Source organism: Agelaius phoeniceus, chromosome 11, assembly GCF_051311805.1.
Source record: "Agelaius phoeniceus isolate bAgePho1 chromosome 11, bAgePho1.hap1, whole genome shotgun sequence".
In the NCBI taxonomy this organism is placed as follows: domain Eukaryota; kingdom Metazoa; phylum Chordata; class Aves; order Passeriformes; family Icteridae; genus Agelaius; species Agelaius phoeniceus.
The window spans coordinates 3794246-3811682 of record NC_135275.1 but is presented as its reverse complement, the minus strand read 5'-3'; the positions used below and the strand labels follow the sequence as shown (position 1 = coordinate 3811682).

Below are 17437 nucleotides of genomic sequence, written 5' to 3'. Positions count from 1 at the left end.
GCTTTGTAAGAAAGCAGCAAACAATGTCTTATGGCTTATGATAATTTGTTGTAGATTTGCTTAAGTGTAGACTGGAGATAACCAAACTAGATTTAAGCAGGGGAAAAACCAGCTGATTCTTATGACCTGAACAGTCTGAGGGCTTGGTGATACCAATGGTGGATCCTTCTGTCACTGTATGAATTTATAAGATAAAAGAACACACAAGGGTAAAAGCAGATCAGGGACAGAGTGATGATAACAGAAATACAAAAGAATACATGGAAAGAATGGGAAAAAAACCAACAGGATTGTAATTACGTTCATGTTCAAAGGAGTATGACCAACATCATGATGTAAAAGGCAAGTTTATAGGCAGGGCTGATCTCTGCCAGCCAACACAGAAAAGGAATAAACACACAGAACTGCTGTGTGTAACTGCAAGGCAGACTGGCTGCTGCCTGGCCCTGCTGTGCCAGATCCTCTCTCTGTACCTCTGAGTGTGGAGCATTTTTGAGCTGAGTGCTCTTGGCTGCATTTGAAGGAACAAATTGCACAGTAATTATTTCCCAGAGTGGCCTATAGCAAAATCCTGTGTCCTGCCAGGGTGTGGAATTGCAGTGGAGCCAGGGCGGGGAAGCTGCTGTGGTCACAGCCAGGAAATGGCTCCTGTTTGTCCTGGAGAATGGAGCAGTGGGCAGGCTCAGCTCTGAGTGCAGCTGTGCTGGGATGTGTGTGTGTGCCAGGCTTATGGCTCATTCCATCTCTGGAATGCCTCAGCCCTGAGCACATCCAGCTTAGAAAACAGGTACTTGATGTATTCTTACATGTGTGCTCAGAGGTCTGCCCTGTGTGTTATCCTGGCTTGAGCAAGGGCATAACCTCTCTAATTGTTGTGTCTGCTGCATCGATTTGGGTCTGCTTTCATCTCTTAGAAATGCGTTTGTGTGTTTCATTTATTGCCAGCCACGTCAGTGCTGCAGATGGAAGGCACCTTCCTTGTTCTGTGTCCTGGTGAGTGCAGTGCAGTCCCTGAAGGATCAGTTTCTCCTCAGTCACAGGAGTGCTGAGGAATATTTGTTGGCAGCACTAGGAAATAAGTGGATTTACCTAATCTGCATTAGCAGATGAGCAAGATAAACAGAGACAGCTTTGCAGAGGATCCATTAACTAATGACATTTTGTGCTGCTTGTCTCACTTTCAAGTTTAGCTGCAGGGTTGCAGAGCTGAGGGACTGTGGTGTTTGTGCATGTTAGGCTTTTTCCTAGAAAATTAATCACAGAATGGGTCAGTCTGGAAGGGACCACTGTGGGGCATCTGCTCCAAACTCCCTGCTCCAGCAGGGCCATCCCAGAGCACAGGGCACAGGATTTGTCCAGACACTTCTGGGGTAGCTCCAGTGAGACAAGTCCACACCCTCTCTGGACAATGTTCCAGTGCTCAGTCACTGCACAGGGAAGAAGTTCTTCCTGGGCATCGGTTCCTGCCCATTCCTCGTGTCCAAATGGTTGGCACCACCAAGCAGATCCTGCTCCATCCTCTTGGCTTCCCTCTCATGCCCAGCTCCCTCAGCCTTTCCTTGAAGAGAGATGCTCCAGTCCCTTCACCAGGCAGAGTCAGACAGAACGGTTCCTCTGCTCTGTTGCTGAATCGAACAGCAGTTATCTCTGGGTCGGGCTGCTGTGCTGACTGCTCTGGGCAGTGCCGCCAGCCGCGGTGCGCCGGAGGGGCCGAGCCCCGGGGGCTGTGCGGGCGCGGCGGTGTCGCAGGGCGCTGCTCGGCTGCCCGGGCTGACGCCGGCCCGTGACGCGGGTGACGCTGCCCCGTGAGTGACGCGGGCCCGGGCGGGGCGGCTGCCGGCCCCGCACTCCGCTCGCCATGCGCCGGGCGCTGCCGCCGCTCCGCGCCCTGCTCGGGGCCGCCCGCCCGCCGCGGCTGCCGGCGCCCCGCGGGATGCGCGGCCCCTCGGCCGGGCGGAGCGGGCACAGCGCGGTGAGCGGGGCCGGGGCCCGGGGCCTGGGGCGGGCGGGCCGGGGCGCAGCGAAAGCGAAACGGGCGCGGGGCGCGGCGGAGCGCAGCCGGGCCACTCGCCGTGCCCGGGGATGCCCGGGGACATCCTCGCTTCCCCGGCACGCCGGGAAGGATTTCCCGGGCATTGCCGGCCGCAACTCCTGTCCCGGGGCTGCGTGTGCTCTGGGCTTACAGAGAGAACCAGGGAAACTCCTTCCGACCACTGCCGGCTCTGTCCCTTTGGTTGTGCAGCGCGACACAGCGTTCCTGCCACCAACAATTTCTTTTGGGGTCAAAAGGGAAACAAAGCTGCCGACTTCATTACCTCTATCTGTCATGATATCTATCTCATATATATCTTCAGTTCTTTCCTTATTGCCTTTCCCCCCTTTCTTTTTCTTCCTGCTCGTGTTACTCACCGTGAAATTCCCATTTGTAATCTGTTATCTATACATCTGCTATTTATATGTCGCAAAATTAACGTAAAGGATCGCATCTGCTACAAAATTATTCCAATGCCACTGCAGTTTCAGCAGTTTCAGGTACCCATTCACAAAGCCTGGGAAGACTTTGTTTTTATTAGCGAGCCTTTAGCAGCATCTCTTCAGCAGTTGGGTTATTTCTGATCTAGCTTTCCTGAAACGGGTGCAGGCTATGTGGAGACAAGGACTTCGGGGGTTTTGTTCTTAAAAGGGTGATGATTGTACAGAGGAGAGAGGAGAAGGCTTCGGGGGGAGTTCTTGCATGTAAAGACAAACTCCCAGCCTAATTTAAATGAATGGGAATGCGATTTATTTACGGTGTTGCCGTTATTAACCCGGGCTGCCTGGGGGGGCGGATTCCCGCTGTTGTTTGAGCTGCACCCCATTCCCAGCGGTGCCTGTCCCTGTGCTGTGCCTGCTGCAGGAAAAACGTGGTGTGTGAATAACTGATATGGAACAAAGTGCTGCTCGAGTAGGCAAAGTGCCCTTCTGCTCCTGCACAGGAGACACAGCGGCTGCGGGTGCGTGCCCTGAGCCAGCCCTGGCAGCAAAGGCTGTCCCAGCTCCCATCACTGCAGTCCTTTCTGTGCCTGTTATCAAGGGCTGTCCCAGCTCCCATCATTGCAGTCCTGTCTGTCCCTGTTAGCAGGGCTGTCCCAGCTCCCATCATTGCAGTCCTTTCTGTGCCTGTTAGCAAAGCTGTCCCAGCTCCATCATTGCAGTGCTTTCTGGGCCTGTTAGCCAAGGCTGTCCCAGCTCCCATCATTGCAGTCCTTTCTGTGCCTGTTAGCAAAGGCTGTCCCAGCTCCATCATTGCAGTCCTGTCTGTCCCTGTTACCAAAGGCTGTCCCAGCTCCCATCACTGCAGTCCTGTCTGTGCCTGTTAGCCAAGGCTATCCCAGCTCCATCATTGCAGTGCTTTCTGTGCCTGTTAGCAAAGCTGTCCCAGCTCCCATCATTGCAGTCCTGTCTGTGCCTGTTAGCAGGGCTGTCCCAGTTCCCATCATTGCAGTGCTTTCTATGCCTGTTAGCAGGGCTGTCCCATCTCCCATCATTGCAGTGCTTTCTGTGCCTGTTAGCCAAGGCTGTCCCATCTCCCATCACTGCAGTCCTTTCTGTGCCTGTTAGCAAAGCTGTCCCAGCTCCCATCATTGCAGTCCTTTCTGTGCCTGTTAGCAGGGCTGTCCCAGCTCCCATCATTGCAGTCCTTTCTGTGCCTGTTAGCAAAGCTGTCCCAGCTCCCATCATTGCAGTCCTTTCTGTGCCTGTTACCAAAGGCTGTCCCAGCTCCCATCCTTGCAGTGCTTTCTGTGCCTGTTAGCAGGGCTGTCCCAGCTCCCATCACTGCAGTCCTGTCTGTGCCTGTTAGCCAAGGCTGTCCCAGCTCCCATCATTGCAGTCCTTTCTGTGCCTGTTAGCCAGGGCTGTCCCAGCTCCCATCATTGCAGTGCTTTCTGTGCCTGTTAGCCAAGGCTGTCCCATCTCCCATCATTGCAGTCCTGTCTGTCCCTGTTAGCCAAGGCTGTCCCAGCTCCCATCATTGCAGTGCTTTCTGTGCCTGTTAGCAAAGGCTGTCCCAGCTCCCATCATTGCAGTCCTTTCTGTGCCTGTTAGCAGGGCTGTCCCAGCTCCCATCATTGCAATCCTTTCTGTGCCTGTTAGCAAAGCTGTCCCAGCTCCCATCATTGCAGTGCTTTCTGTCCCTGTTAGCCAAGGCTGTCCCAGCTCCCATCATTGCAGTGCTTTCTGTGCCTGTTAGCAAAGGCTGTCCCAGCTCCCATCATTGCAGTCCTTTCTGTGCCTGTTAGCAGGGCTGTCCCAGCTCCCATCATTGCAATCCTTTCTGTGCCTGTTAGCAAAGCTGTCCCAGCTCCCATCATTGCAGTGCTTTCTGTCCCTGTTAGCCAAGGCTGTCCCAGCTCCCATCCTTGCAGTCCTTTCTGTGCCTGTTAGCAAGGGCTGTCCCAGGTCCCATCATTGCAGTCCTGTCTGTGCCTGTTACCAAAGGCTGTCCCAGCTCCATCATTGCAATCCTTTCTGTGCCTGTTCCCCCATCACGCTCAGCCCTGGCCCTTCACCCCTCCCTTTTCATCACTGACCATAAATCCCGAGGTTCCTGGTTCCTGCTTTAGGCTCAGGAGAGAGATGAGTTTTAGATGATAGGTTTTGTTCCGTGCTGTTCCACCCTGATCCAGTTACAGTTTCATTGCTCACACTCCCCTCTCTGGCTCTGCTCCTTGCCCTCATCCCCCAGCTCATCCTTGCTCACTCTCCTTGCCGGGGCTCACCAAGTCCAGCTCCTCACCGCCCCAAAGGCAGGCAAGGAGATGCATTTTAGTAACTCGAGCAGCACCTTGGTGTAAGGAGGTGCTGACTTTGCCAATTAGCCTGCCCTGTGTGAAACTGGGACTGAAGCCATGTGTAGGAGCACAGCAGGCTCTTGGCTGTAATCAAACTCTTGTGGAACAGAACAGTTTTACTACAAACACCTTGTAAGGGAGCAGCCAAGTACAATACTTGTGTCCAAGACCTGCCTACTGCTGAAAAATTTACTTTTGCATATTTTTTTAGTATTCTGTGGGGGTTAAGCCATTGAAGTGTGACTCACTGGCACAGCAGCATGTATTTTGTACCTCTTGGCATCAGTTTAAGTTAATTTTTCCCTATCCTCTGAAATAATCTGGAACTATTTGTAAGGCAAAATAGCTCTCATGAGTCTGTATGCAGAAGGCAGAGGGAGTTGTGGTGCTGCTTGTGTCAATATGTTTTTAGCAATAAGATGTGCAGGGTTATGGCTCCCCTGCTGTCACTGGAGGTGCCTGTTCTCAGGGGGTTGTAGCTGCTGTAAACAGCTCTATTAAATATGTGTAAGGACATGCATAACCAATGTACCCTCTGGTTTCATCCCTCCCAGCCCGGCGTGCTGCCATCCTTTGGATTCCTGTTTGACATCGATGGGGTGCTGGTGCGAGGCAGGACCCCCATTCCTGCAGCCAGAGCAGCCTTTGGCAAGCTGGTCAACCCTCAGGGACAGTTCCTGGTGCCCGTGGTCTTTGTCACCAACGCTGGGAACTGCCTGCGCCAGAAGAAGGCTGAGCAGCTGTCCCACCTGCTGGGGGTTCCAGTGAGTCACCTCAATGCCATTTACTGCATGTTGGATGTGTCAGATGTGTTCTCTTCCATTAAATGCTGCTCACTTCATCAGGGCTGCTTGTCCCTTAAGCCCCCTGACTTGCTTTGCTGAAAGTAAAAAGTGCTGTCCAAAACTAACTGGTAAAGGCGCTGGTTTTTCCAATAGTAAAGCTAAAGGTATTTCTTTGGAAAGATGGTAGGTAGTGATTCCCAGGAATATCTTTCCAGAATAATAGTCTTACTGGTTACTACCTGTCCTGCTGAAGGGGTGGGGATATGTTAGCTAAAAGAAGGTGGTAATCTGGTACAATTAAATCACAGCTGCAGTTTAGCAAAGGGCCCACAACTGGAACCAGTTCTGATTCTCCTTCCCTGTTTGCTTCCAAATGAATTTGGTGATTTTATAAAACCAGGAGAGAAAGGCTTGTTCATGTTGAATCGAGCTGGAAGCTGAAGGGGGATGTGTGATAACTTGTCAGTAAGGTATTTTTTTCTGGCATATTATCAATACATCATTTGTGAAAGGAGAAAATGCTGATTGTTATGTAATTCCTGGAATCTGTCACATCTGTTAATTGAATCTATGTATAAACAACTTCTCTGGAATACAACAGAGTCCTTTTGTTTTTAAATCCCAAACAGATTTCCCAAGATCAAGTGATGATGTCCCACAGTCCCCTGCGGATGTTCAAGCGTTATCATAAAAAATGTGTCCTGGTATCTGGACAAGGACCCCTTCTTGATATTGCTCAAGAGTATCTTTTAAAAAAGAGTTTAAAAAACCAACAACTTTCTGCCAAAGTGTTTTCCTTAATCAGGTTCAGGGGAGCCTATGGATGAAATGAAAATCAAATATTTCAACCCTACAAATGCAGTAATAAATAGTAATGATAGTTCCTAGTATGGTGCCAAATTTATGCTTTAATGTGGCTTTATACCAGGTGCCCAAAGGACTTGAATTATATTGATATCATGGTGGTATCAAAATCTCAAACTGTAACTTAATAACCTTAACTTTTGCATAAACTTTGCTCAGGCTTCCATTAAGTCCCTTCTGCACTTCTTCCTGCAGTTGGATTTTCATTGAAGTTGGTGTAAATAATAAGTTGTAAAAATGTATATACAACTTCTAAGCATAAGCTCTATTTGAAGTACAAAACTGAGAAAAAGGTATTGAAGGTATTGTCTCTTAGAAATGCACTTCTAAATTCAAAATTCATTAGGCTTGGCTAAGAGAGAAGTAGATGAGAGGACTGAAAACAAAACAGGAGAACTTTGGTCTCTCATTTATCAGATCATCTTTTTGTCTCACAGAAGGAAATTCTGTCTTTGCTGTTGCTTTCATTGCTAACCAGTTTGTCAGTTGAATACCTTTAAATGGTTAAGGTGGAATGAGCAGTCAGAAACCCTTTCCCTGTGAGCAGCTGTGTGTCCTTAGCTGGCTGCCCCAGCCTTGGCTTCTGCCAGCCCATCACCATAGACACTCTGAGGGAGAAACGCCCTCTGCTCGATGCAGTTGACCATGACAGAAGACCCAATGTCCTGGTGAGTGAGATTTGTGTTTCAAACCTCTCTGTTTGCTCCTTGCATGACATCCTATAACAGGGATCAATATTTAACTACCAAGCAACTGCTGCTGTTCTTACATTGTATTTTGACTTTGCTTTTCTGCTTCCTTATTTGTTTTATTACAACTTTCTCAAGAACAACTCTTTTCTCTCAGTAGTAATTCTTTAACTCAGCCTTTTATTTTATAGCCTGCTGTTGTGGGAAAACTCACAATCTAATACAGATACCTAATACAAAATCTGCCTTGGAAAGCTGATTAGCTTCCTCAGAAGGTGTGGAAGATAACATAAGCTTTTCCCTGAATATATGATTGTGTTGCTATTGTTTCTAACCCACAAGGCTGCTTTGATTGCAAATGAATGCTTTGAAGAAAATAACTTTCCCTCAAAGGACTCCCTTTGCTGTTTACAGCACTATTTGAATGGCAGCAGTGGCTACAGTGGTTCCAGTTGGATTGTCCAGAATTAAAGCAGAAGTGAATAGCTGGGTGTGCTGTACATGCTCAGGGCCAGCCTACAGAGTGGATTTCCTCACTTGTAATAAGGACATTCTCTGTGGCTCACAGAATCATAGCTCAGCTGTGGCACCTTTTGCTGGGCTCCTCACCCATGGGGATGGAAGGTCAAGAGCCTGTTAAAGTGTTTGTCACCACACAGAGTAAATAATGAAGTCAGGCTCTTAATTGTTTAGCAAATATATTACATGTTATACAGTGCATTCTTTATTAGAAGTGTTAAAGAAAAACATCTCAAAAACTGTTTTTCAAATGTCTTGGTACTGCTGGAAGCCTCTTACTCCTGTGGAAAAATAAACATCCATACTTTTCTACACAAGTAGTTAAAACAACTAATTAAACAAGTCATTTAAACAACTGAAATCACAACACAAGTAGTTTTAACAACTGGAGTTAAAAAACTCCAGAGGCTGCTGAGGAGAAGCAGGAGGCAGGTGCAGGTAGAGCACAGTCACTGCTGTCCCTGTGCCAGAGCTGTCACTTCAGAGAGGAAACACAAGTGATGAGTGAGTGAACTGATGTCAGGAATATACCAATGTAGAGTGCATTTCCTCTTGGAGTGGCAGGAGACAGCTGTGGGAGCTGAGCTGGAATTTATTCTGTTAAAAATAGATGTTTCATCTTGTAGAAAACTTTCCCTTTTTTCTTATTGCAGTCCCCATCTGCTGTGGAGCTTCCCAAGATTGAGGGTCAGTTATCTTTATTTAACTTGCATCTATCCATTAATAAATGAAATATCTTTATTTTATTTTATTTTATTTTATTTTATTTTATTTTATTTTATTTTATTTTATTTTATTCTATTCTATTCTATTTTATTATCAGAAATGATTTTTTAGATTGTTGGGCACTTTGAAAATTTGTCTGAGACAATCCTAAAATTTCCTTGTTAATGATATCTGTCATTCATTTGAAAGCATCATGTGTTGTAAAGCTGTTTTTCAATGTGTGCAGCTTTCAGCCACTGGGTTTTGAAGTTTGAAGGGTATATGAGGTCTCCTTTCCTCTTCATCTGCCTTTAACAGACTATTGTTGCTCTCCTTTCATAATGAACTGATGTTCATTATTCAGAAATAATTAATCTTGTTCTTACAAGTAGTCAGGATCAGCTGTAGTATGAGAAGGGTCTTGTGTTCACTCTCATCTCATCTGAACTACAGGAAAGTAGAAATTGGACCTTAGGATTTAAAAATATCCATGTCAGATTATTGCTGGAGACCAAAGCAATTTTTAAAAACAACATCCAAATTGTGTTCTGAGGTGAACAAATCAACATTTCTAGTGTTATATTTAAATACTGCATGTAAACAGGGAACTCAAAAGTTATGGGAGATTTAGAAATACAATTTAGAAGTTAATATTGTAATTTCTGGAGAAACTTCACCTGTAAAATAAAATTCCTAAACCTGTAGATTTTGCAGTGGGGTCTTGTTACTTCTGAGTTTCTGTCATTGGATGGGCATGTGATATATTAAGCCCTAAATTAATGTGACTGTTTGATCAGTTCCTGGTTATTTTAAATGACTTGTTCAGTCTCTTGAGGCCAAGTTTTAGGCCTCAGTGCTCTGATAACAATTCCATGACTGTTCTGTGCCTGTGCTTCTCCCAGCTGTGGTGCTGTTTGGGGAGCCAGTGAGATGGGAAACCAGCCTGCAGCTGATAATTGATGTTCTGCTGACCAGTGGCTATCCTGGCAACCCCTATGGGCAGGAAAACTACCCTCACATTCCTGTGCTGGCCTGCAACATGGACCTGATGTGGGTGGCTGAGGCACAGTCCCCAAGGTAAGTGCTTTATTCATGTCACTGGGATTCATCTGGGGCTTCCTCATTTTTCCAGCAGGACTCAGAGTCAGCACTTGAATACAGAATGCTTGATGGCTTGGCTTGGAATGCAACATCTCTAATGCACTTTCAGCTAATGCTGCCTGTTTGCTGGCTGCATTACTGCATCCAGGAAATCACTTCTCAAGAGAAAAGCTGCTTTTAAGCTCTAAACCTTTTGTTTCCTCAGTCCCAGAACAATGGAGAAAGAGAGGTTTTTTCCCTGAGGGCCTCAGAGCCTCGGTTCAAAGGCAAAAATGAAAAAATTATCAAGGCCATTGTTTCATTTCATTAGGTCCCTCTTTGGTATTTCTCTTTTCCTGGTAGGGTAAAGAGCTGACCCTGCTGGTTGTAAGCAGTGAGTGGTTCTGAGCTGAGGACAATGCAGTGAGCTCTTTAGGGAACACAAGGAAAAACAAGCAGAACACACAGAACAAGGTGCCAGGACCTCTTAGAGTGGTTTTGTTTGATTTGGCTTTAATAGAAGGTACTTCTTTAATAGGTTTGTTTCCCCTCCCTTCCCCTCAGTCTGTAATTTGAAATAGAAACTTCTTACTGTGACTTGGTTGCTGCCTCAGTCCTGGGTCAAAGATCTGTTCAGATATGTCTTTGGAAGCAGAGGCCATCTCTAATTAACACACTGGAAAAGATATCTGTGTGATGGCTTCAGGCTGCAGTAAGGCAGCCAGGACACCTCCAGTGAGCAATTTTAAAATTAGATAAATCTGTTGTGCCATCCCAGTAATGTGGGTTTATTGTGGTGTCAGTTGTTCAGTTAATCAGCACTTAATTTTCAGTGAACCAGCTGCAGAAATGTTCCATGCTGAGCAGAAATTGGTAGTTGCAGGACACAATTTATGCCTAAAAAATAATGAAATAAAAAAGCCTAGTTTGATGTTTTAAATCTGTGCTTAATGTAATTTGATTTGGTATTATACCTGTGTAGGTTTGGGCATGGAACATTCATGGTTTGGATTTATATCTGTGTAGGTTTGGACACAGAATGTTCATGGTTTGGATTTATATCTGTGTAGATTTGGGGATGGAATGTTCATGGTTTGGTTTTATATCTGGGTAGATTTGGGGATGGAAAGTTCATGGTTTGATTTTATATCTCTGTAGGTTTGGACACAGAACATTCATGGTTTGATTTTATATCTCTGTAGGTTTGGGCATGGAACGTTCATGGTTTGGATTTATATCTGTGTAGGTTTGGACACAGAATGTTCACGGTTTGGATTTATATCTCTGTAGACTTGGGGATGGAAAGTTTATGGTTTGGTTTTATATCTCTGTAGGTTTGGACACAGAACATTCATGGTTTGGTTTTATATCTCTGTAGGTTTGGGCATGGAACGTTCATGGTTTGTTTGGAAAACATTTACAAGAAGATCACTGGCAAAGACCTGAAGTACGAGGCGCTGATGGGCAAACCCAGCAGGCTGACATACCAGTATGCAGAGCACCTGATCCGGGCCCAGGCCCTGCAGAGGAGCTGGGAGCAGCCCATCCAAACCCTCTATGCTGTGGGGTAAGGTCTGCTGAGCCCCAGAGGCACGGCAGGAAACCCCAAACCCTCTGTGCTGTGGGGTGAGCTGTGCTGAGCCCCAGAGGCACGGCAGGAAATCCCAAACCCTCTGTGCTGAGCCCCAGAGGCACGGCAGGAAATCCCAAACCCTCTGTGCTGAGCCCCAGAGGCACGGCAGGAAATCCCAAACCCTCTGTGCTGTGGGGTGAGCTGTGCTGAGCCCCAGAGGCAAGGCAGGAAATCCCAAACTCTCTGTGCTGTAGGGTAAGCTGTGCTGAGCCCCACAGGTACAGCAGGAAATCCCAAACTCTCTGTGCTGAGCCCCACAGGTACAGCAGGAAACCCCAAACTCTCTGTGCTGAGCCCCACAGGTAGAGCAGGAAATCCCAAACCCTCTATGCTGTGGGGTAAGGTCTGCTGAGCCCCAGAGGCAAGGCAGGAAATCCCAAACCCTCTGTGCTGTGGGGTGAGCTGTGCTGAGCCCCAGTGGTACAGCAGGAAATCCCAAACCCTCTGTGCTGTGGGGTGAGCTGTGCTGAGCCCCAGAGGCAAGGCAGGAAATCCCAAACCCTCTGTGCTGAGCCCCAGTGGTACAGCAGGAAATCCCAAACCCTCTGTGCTGTGCGGTGAGCTGTGCTGAGCCCCAGAGGCAAGGCAGGAAACCCCAAACTCTCTGTGCTGAGCCCCAGTGGTACAGCAGAAAATCTCAAACTCTCTGTGCTGAGCCCCACAGGTACAGTAGGAAACCCCAAACTCTCTGTGCTGTGGGGTAAGCTGTGCTGAGCCCCACAGGCATGGCAGGAAATCCCAAACCGTCTGTGCTGTGGGGTAAGCTGTGCTGAGCCCCAAAGGTAGAGCAGGAAATCCCAAACTCTCTGTGCTGAGCCCCAGTGGTACAGCAGGAAACCCCAAACTCTCTGTGCTGAGCCCCACAGGTAGAGCAGGAAACCCCAAACTCTCTGTGCTGTGGGGTAAGCTGTGCTGAGCCCCAGAGGCAAGGCAGGAAATCCCAAACCCTCTGTGCTGTGGGGTGAGCTGTGCTGAGCCCCAGAGGTACAGTAGGAAACCCCAAACTCTCTGTGCTCAGCCCCACAGGTAGAGCAGGAAATCCCAAACTCTCTGTGCTGAGCCCCACAGGTAGAGCAGGAAATCCCAAACCCTCTGTGCTGTGGGGTCAGGTGTGCTGAGCCTGACAAATACACCGGGAAATTACTCACAGTGTAAATGCCAGCCAAGGAAAACACACAACTCTTACCAGCTGGTTTCTCCTGCCATTAAGACCATCTAACTTTCTTGGTGCTATGGTATATCTTTCATGACATTTCTAATCTTAAAGATTAATGATGCTTTGTTCTTTTTACGTGTAATTTCTGCAGAAGCACAAAAGGTGTTTTATATGCAACTAAGATTTCTCCTGATTTTTATTTAGGTTTTTTTTTTTCTGAGATAGGCTGTGTGAATCTAACACAAAGGGTTTGCCTGGGTGTTTATTCTGTTAGGTTTAGTGGTGTAACACCAACTGCCTTTGAGCAAAGGACAGTTAGAGACTGCAGACCTAGACTTTATCTCTGAGGTCATTTAGGTTGGTCATATGCTGCTGCATGTGCTACCACATCATAGAATCCTTTTCAGAGAAGAAGATAAAGCTGAATTGTATTAAAGACTGTTTCAGAATCTCCAAGATGTTTGGCAATATAATAAGCTCATTCATGGGCTGCTCATACCTTGATTTTCTCTCCCCTTGCCCCAGTATGGAGAGTGATTCATTTTTATCCTGTCATGCTTCATGAAAATGGTGCAATAAAATAGCTGAGGGGTTGGACTTCTCCCTGTCTGCCTGATTCCACACAAAGTGGTGTAAAGTATACAATAAAGTGTTAGATGAAATTGAAGCAATATACAGAATAAATAGACTCCACAGTCTGATGTAGTTGTGAAGTGGGTATGTATTGTCAGCACCCGGCACAAGCGAGACAGCTCTCATGAAAACTTGTGCCCTGAGCCTTGGTGTGACCCACATCTTTATTCTCGAAGATGTTCCACATTCATTACATTGCACAACCTTGCCATGCATATTCAACCCCTGGCCCTGCCTGTCCTCGCCTCGCATGGTAATCTGGGCATGCCTTGTGGTGGTCACACGGGGGTCTCTCAGTGATCTCTGAGGCTGAACATTGTGGTCTTCCTCATGACTGAACTTCTGAACTTTTCTCCTTTGTGTGTGTGCTTTGGTCCCTTGGTGTTGTCATTATGGTGCACGAGCTCTATTGTCATTACATTGCAAGGGTTCCATATTGCCAGGGTTTTGTACCTCCTTGATGTTTCTGTAGGCAGCTCCTCCAGGCACTGCCTCTTCCTCATCCTCACAGCAGCCAACTGACTCCAGTTCCCACCAAGCCACTCTTTTATAACACTCTTCTGATTGCCTACAGCTGTGGCCTGTTAACATCAGGCCTGCTCCTAATCTTTAGTAATTGGTTCAGCTGCAACTCTTTAGGGGATAAGGTTACATTCTATACCACCTTCATTTACCCATCCTGTATCCCCCTACACCTTGGTGCTTATCTGAGTACGTCTCTTGGCCTAGATCAGCTTGGAGACAGACGAGCCCCTTTATCTGGGTTTCTTGAATCCCTTGGTCTTCTCCTGCTATTGTTCTTGATGCAAGAAGCTTCAGAAATTTGCATTTTCCTATGCCCTTTGTATCATGGCAGAGGTTTCTTAAGTAAAAGGTCAAAATTCAACACATAATTCTACAAGCTAAAATTAAAATGCTTAATTCATATTGCTAACTAAGGTGAACTCCAAAAATCTCTGGTAAGAATCTGTGTCTCTCTGGCTGTTGTTTGAGCCCACTCTGGCTGGCTATGGACCCTGGCCTGCACGGTCTCACATGGACAAAGCAAAAGATGAGAAACTCTTCTCCACATGGGGACCAGTGTCCCGTTCATTGGCCTGGGAAGGGACAGCTCAGACTCTGGTGACCTCCCAGGTGGAAAAGAGAGCGTTGCCTTCTTGCAGGGGCCTTTTATACCCGAGGGAATGGGGGCGGGGGAAGAGCCCATATCAATGGGATGCCATGGAGGAGGAGTGAGGGGAGACCAGGGGGGCAGACCACAAGGGGATAGAGCAGAAGGGTGCATGAGGGAGAGACCATGTGATGGAGAGGGGAAATAACAATCTATGTGACATACCATACTCAGTACGAGTTTCCAATCACCCTAAACAACAAAACAACAACTAAATAAACTAATGAGTGCAATACAACAATCTCTATTTCAAAATGATGAAATGTAACAATGCCTTTGGCAGCTGCAGCTGAGGTGCTGACTGAGTTTGTGCTTTGCAGGGACAATGTGATGACGGATGTGTACGGAGCCAACCTGTACAACCGCTACCTGCAGGCCCGCAGCCCCCGAGCCCGCCTGCAGGCCCAGGCTGCTGCAGGCCCAGCCCCTTCCCTGCTCGCCCAGCGCCTCCAGCCTGGCCTCAGCTGGCACACGGAGCTGGCCCCTGCAGGCACAGCCCCCGGCCTCAGCTGGCACACGGAGCTGGCCCCTGCAGGCACAGCCCCCGGCCTCAGCTGGCACACGGAGCTGGCCCCTGCAGCTGCTGCCCACTGCAGGTCTGTGCTGGTCTGCACCGGCGTGTACGACCCCCACAGCGAGGTGGCCCTGCCCAGCAGGGACAGCGTGGCTGAGAACGTGTTCCACGGGCACCGGGATTTCAGCTTCGACCCCGCCTTGGTGGAGCCAGACCACATTGTGCCCGACGTGGATGCTGCTGTAGACCTGGTCTTCCATCTGGAGAACTTTGCACCTCGTTGAGGTGACGGGGATTTCTTAAGGACCACTCAGTGCTGTGCTTTTCTTGCCCAAACACACTGTGCTTTACAGGAGTGCCACACAAAGTGCTGCCTTCTAAATTTTTTAACCTCTGAATCAATACAATCTTCTATTAGGTATGGTTATCAGTAGTACATGTAGGTACATGTGTGTGTAATTATATTAAATATCAATAATGCTTTTTATAGTGCTTCTAAATATGTAATTTATGGCTGGAGTTACCCTTTACTGTCTTCCTCTTTGTTATGTTAGGGACTTTAATAGCAATATTTCATAGTAACCTATTCATGTACTGGTACTTAAATCCCTCCACAACAGCACCTCCTTTTGTTTGCTGGAAGATTGAGTTTTGAGGATCTTGAGGATACCAGATTGTGGTGCTGGGGTCACTCAGTCCATTCCACGTGGGCTGTACAGAGCACAACAAGTATTAATGCCTGGAATTCTGCAAGTACTGAATGCTCCCTTCAATCAGAGTGGAGTTCAATCTGTTCCACTTTGAACCTGCTCTCATCTGACCTGCTGCTGCCTTTCCTTGTGTCTGTTCTCCCATGTCCCTGGAGTTTTATTGCTCCTCTCTGCTGTGTGAAGCCTTAATTGTGTTGGAACTCCACAGTCCAGGAAGGGAAGCAGCAGACCTGGGTGCCCTCTGTGGCCTTTTTGCTCTTTGCCTTTCTATAAGCACTTTCTTTTTTCTCTTCTCTTCTCTTCTCTTCTCTTCTCTTCTCTTCTCTTCTCTTCTCTTCTCTTCTCTTCTCTTCTCTTCTCTTCTCTTCTCTTCTCTTCTCTTCTCTTCTCTTCTCTTTTCTCTTCTCTTCTCTTCACCTTAGAAAGCTTTAGCAGTTTTGTTTCATGTGTTTCTGTGAGTTGGGACTTTACACTGAATCAGTGACTACTGCTCAGCCAAAAAGTGCCTCCTAATTTACTTGAAGCCTCATACCACTGTGGTAATTAACTGGCCTTTAGTGTAATATATTTCATCTCATGTCAATGTTATATGTTGTTTGGTTCATGGATTTTATAGCTGTTTAAAAAGAAAGAGTAATTTATTTTTTGTTATTTTTGTAAAATAATTCCAAAGTTTTCATCCCAAAGATGCCTTTGAAAATATTTCTGTGTTGTTATAACACATAAGCTTGGAAAACATAACCCAATTAATTGTTTTAAACCAAAGTCAATTTACACACAGAGATCAATCCACATTAGGGACTAGTCAGGTTTTTAAGACTGGGGTTTTTTTTATTTATTTTTTTTTTCAAATCAGAAATTGTACAAACACAGCCTGGGTGTTCATTCCTCCCAGGTTCCTGCAGGGCTGTCAGAATGAATTCCTGGCCAAATCCTTCCCTGCTCCTTCCCCCAGCAGCAGCTCTGGGAGCCCAGGGCTGCTGTGCAGTCAGGTTTTGTGGTGTGTTCCCTCTGTTTGCAGAGCACTGTGATCCCCCTGCACTGCCAGCATTGTTGATTCATCTCTTGCAATGTTTCCTGAGTAGCTTTCAGTGTCTCACTGCATGCAGTGTGAGGACACTGCCCTGAACAGTTCATTTCCTGCTTCTTCACTGGAAAAGTATTTACAGCAGCACATTCTTGCCTTTTTATTGGTACAGTGAACAGATAGCAACCTGTTCCTTTAGCACTTTCCTGTCATATACCAAGTATTTGCAAAGAGCACCAAATCTAAGTAAAGACTGTAATTCTGTAAGGTCAGGATGGTTTAAAGTCACATTGTTTCAGTACTAAAGCATGTTGCAAAATTCTCTAACCTTACCAGAATTGGTGAAGCAAGGAATAAAAACGTTGGAAGTTGCTGAAGAACAGAAAAGGTTCCGTGTGTTTCTCCTTTTTTTCTCTACAATGTGGATGAACACTTCAAAAGGCTCATGAAGGAACTGCATATGGACCTCTTAAATCTCATCCCTCATGGAAACATTAACATAAAATGTGTTTGTAGAAAAGGAAGACAGTCCCTTTTTTTGTGTCACATCACCAGTAAAATCTAAAACCCTTCAAGGATTCCAGATTCTCCAGCTCCATGGATGAGCTCCAGCCTGGTGGGTAGCAGACCCTCAAAAAGCCAGAATGCTGAAAAAACAGCAGATGAAAAGGAAATAAAGGAAATTATTGGAAATAGTGACCTGGGTAACACTACACACAGAAAGCAGCTGCCAAAAGAGGTGGAAATCTCCTTCCATCAGTGTAAAGGGAGAAGCTGGGATTACAGGAGTTTCTCCAGAACTCAGTGGTGCCCTGTATGCTTTGTAACTTTTACAGAAATGGGGACTAACAGATACCACAGCACATCCCACACAGCCTGGGTCAAACTCTTCTGTCTGGACAAGGATGAGTTCTGGGCTGAGGACATAAATCCTGTTTCCAACGTTGGCAGAAACAGGCTGCACACTGACGAGTGTCAGCAAAGTGTTTCTGTGAGTAAAACAGATGAGTGCATATTCCAAACAGCACAGGTGGGTTTACTTTGTGTAAAGATTGCTTGAATTTGTCTAATTCAGACCACCTGGCACTCAGCAGGTCTTAACTAAAACCTCTCCTCCTT

General features: G+C 46.8%; 1 protein-coding gene across 1 annotated transcript; it reads left to right on the top strand.

The window, feature by feature from the left end:
• Positions 1 to 1829: 1829 nt before the first annotated feature.
• On the top strand, positions 1830 to 16705 carry LOC129124869 (haloacid dehalogenase-like hydrolase domain-containing 5). The gene is made up of 8 exons (XM_077184263.1): positions 1830 to 1972; positions 5387 to 5596; positions 6247 to 6359; positions 7056 to 7149; positions 8343 to 8376; positions 9297 to 9471; positions 10853 to 11041; positions 14388 to 16705. The coding sequence occupies exons 1-8, from the start codon at positions 1859 to 1861 to the stop codon at positions 14863 to 14865; spliced, it is 1407 nt and encodes a 468-aa protein (XP_077040378.1). The 5' UTR covers positions 1830 to 1858; the 3' UTR covers positions 14866 to 16705.
• The last annotated feature ends 732 nt before the right edge of the window (positions 16706 to 17437 follow it).

Bases quoted from the DNA above. Each gene is read 5' to 3' on its own strand.
- LOC129124869 (XM_077184263.1), top strand. From the start codon at position 1,859: ATGCGCCGGGCGCTGCCGCCGCTCCGCGCCCTGCTCGGGGCCGCCCGC. The intron at 1,973-5,386 runs GTGAGCGGGGCC...CATCCCTCCCAG, and splicing joins GGCGGAGCGGGCACAGCGCG to CCCGGCGTGCTGCCATCCTT. The intron at 11,042-14,387 runs GTAAGGTCTGCT...TGTGCTTTGCAG, and splicing joins CAAACCCTCTATGCTGTGGG to GGACAATGTGATGACGGATG.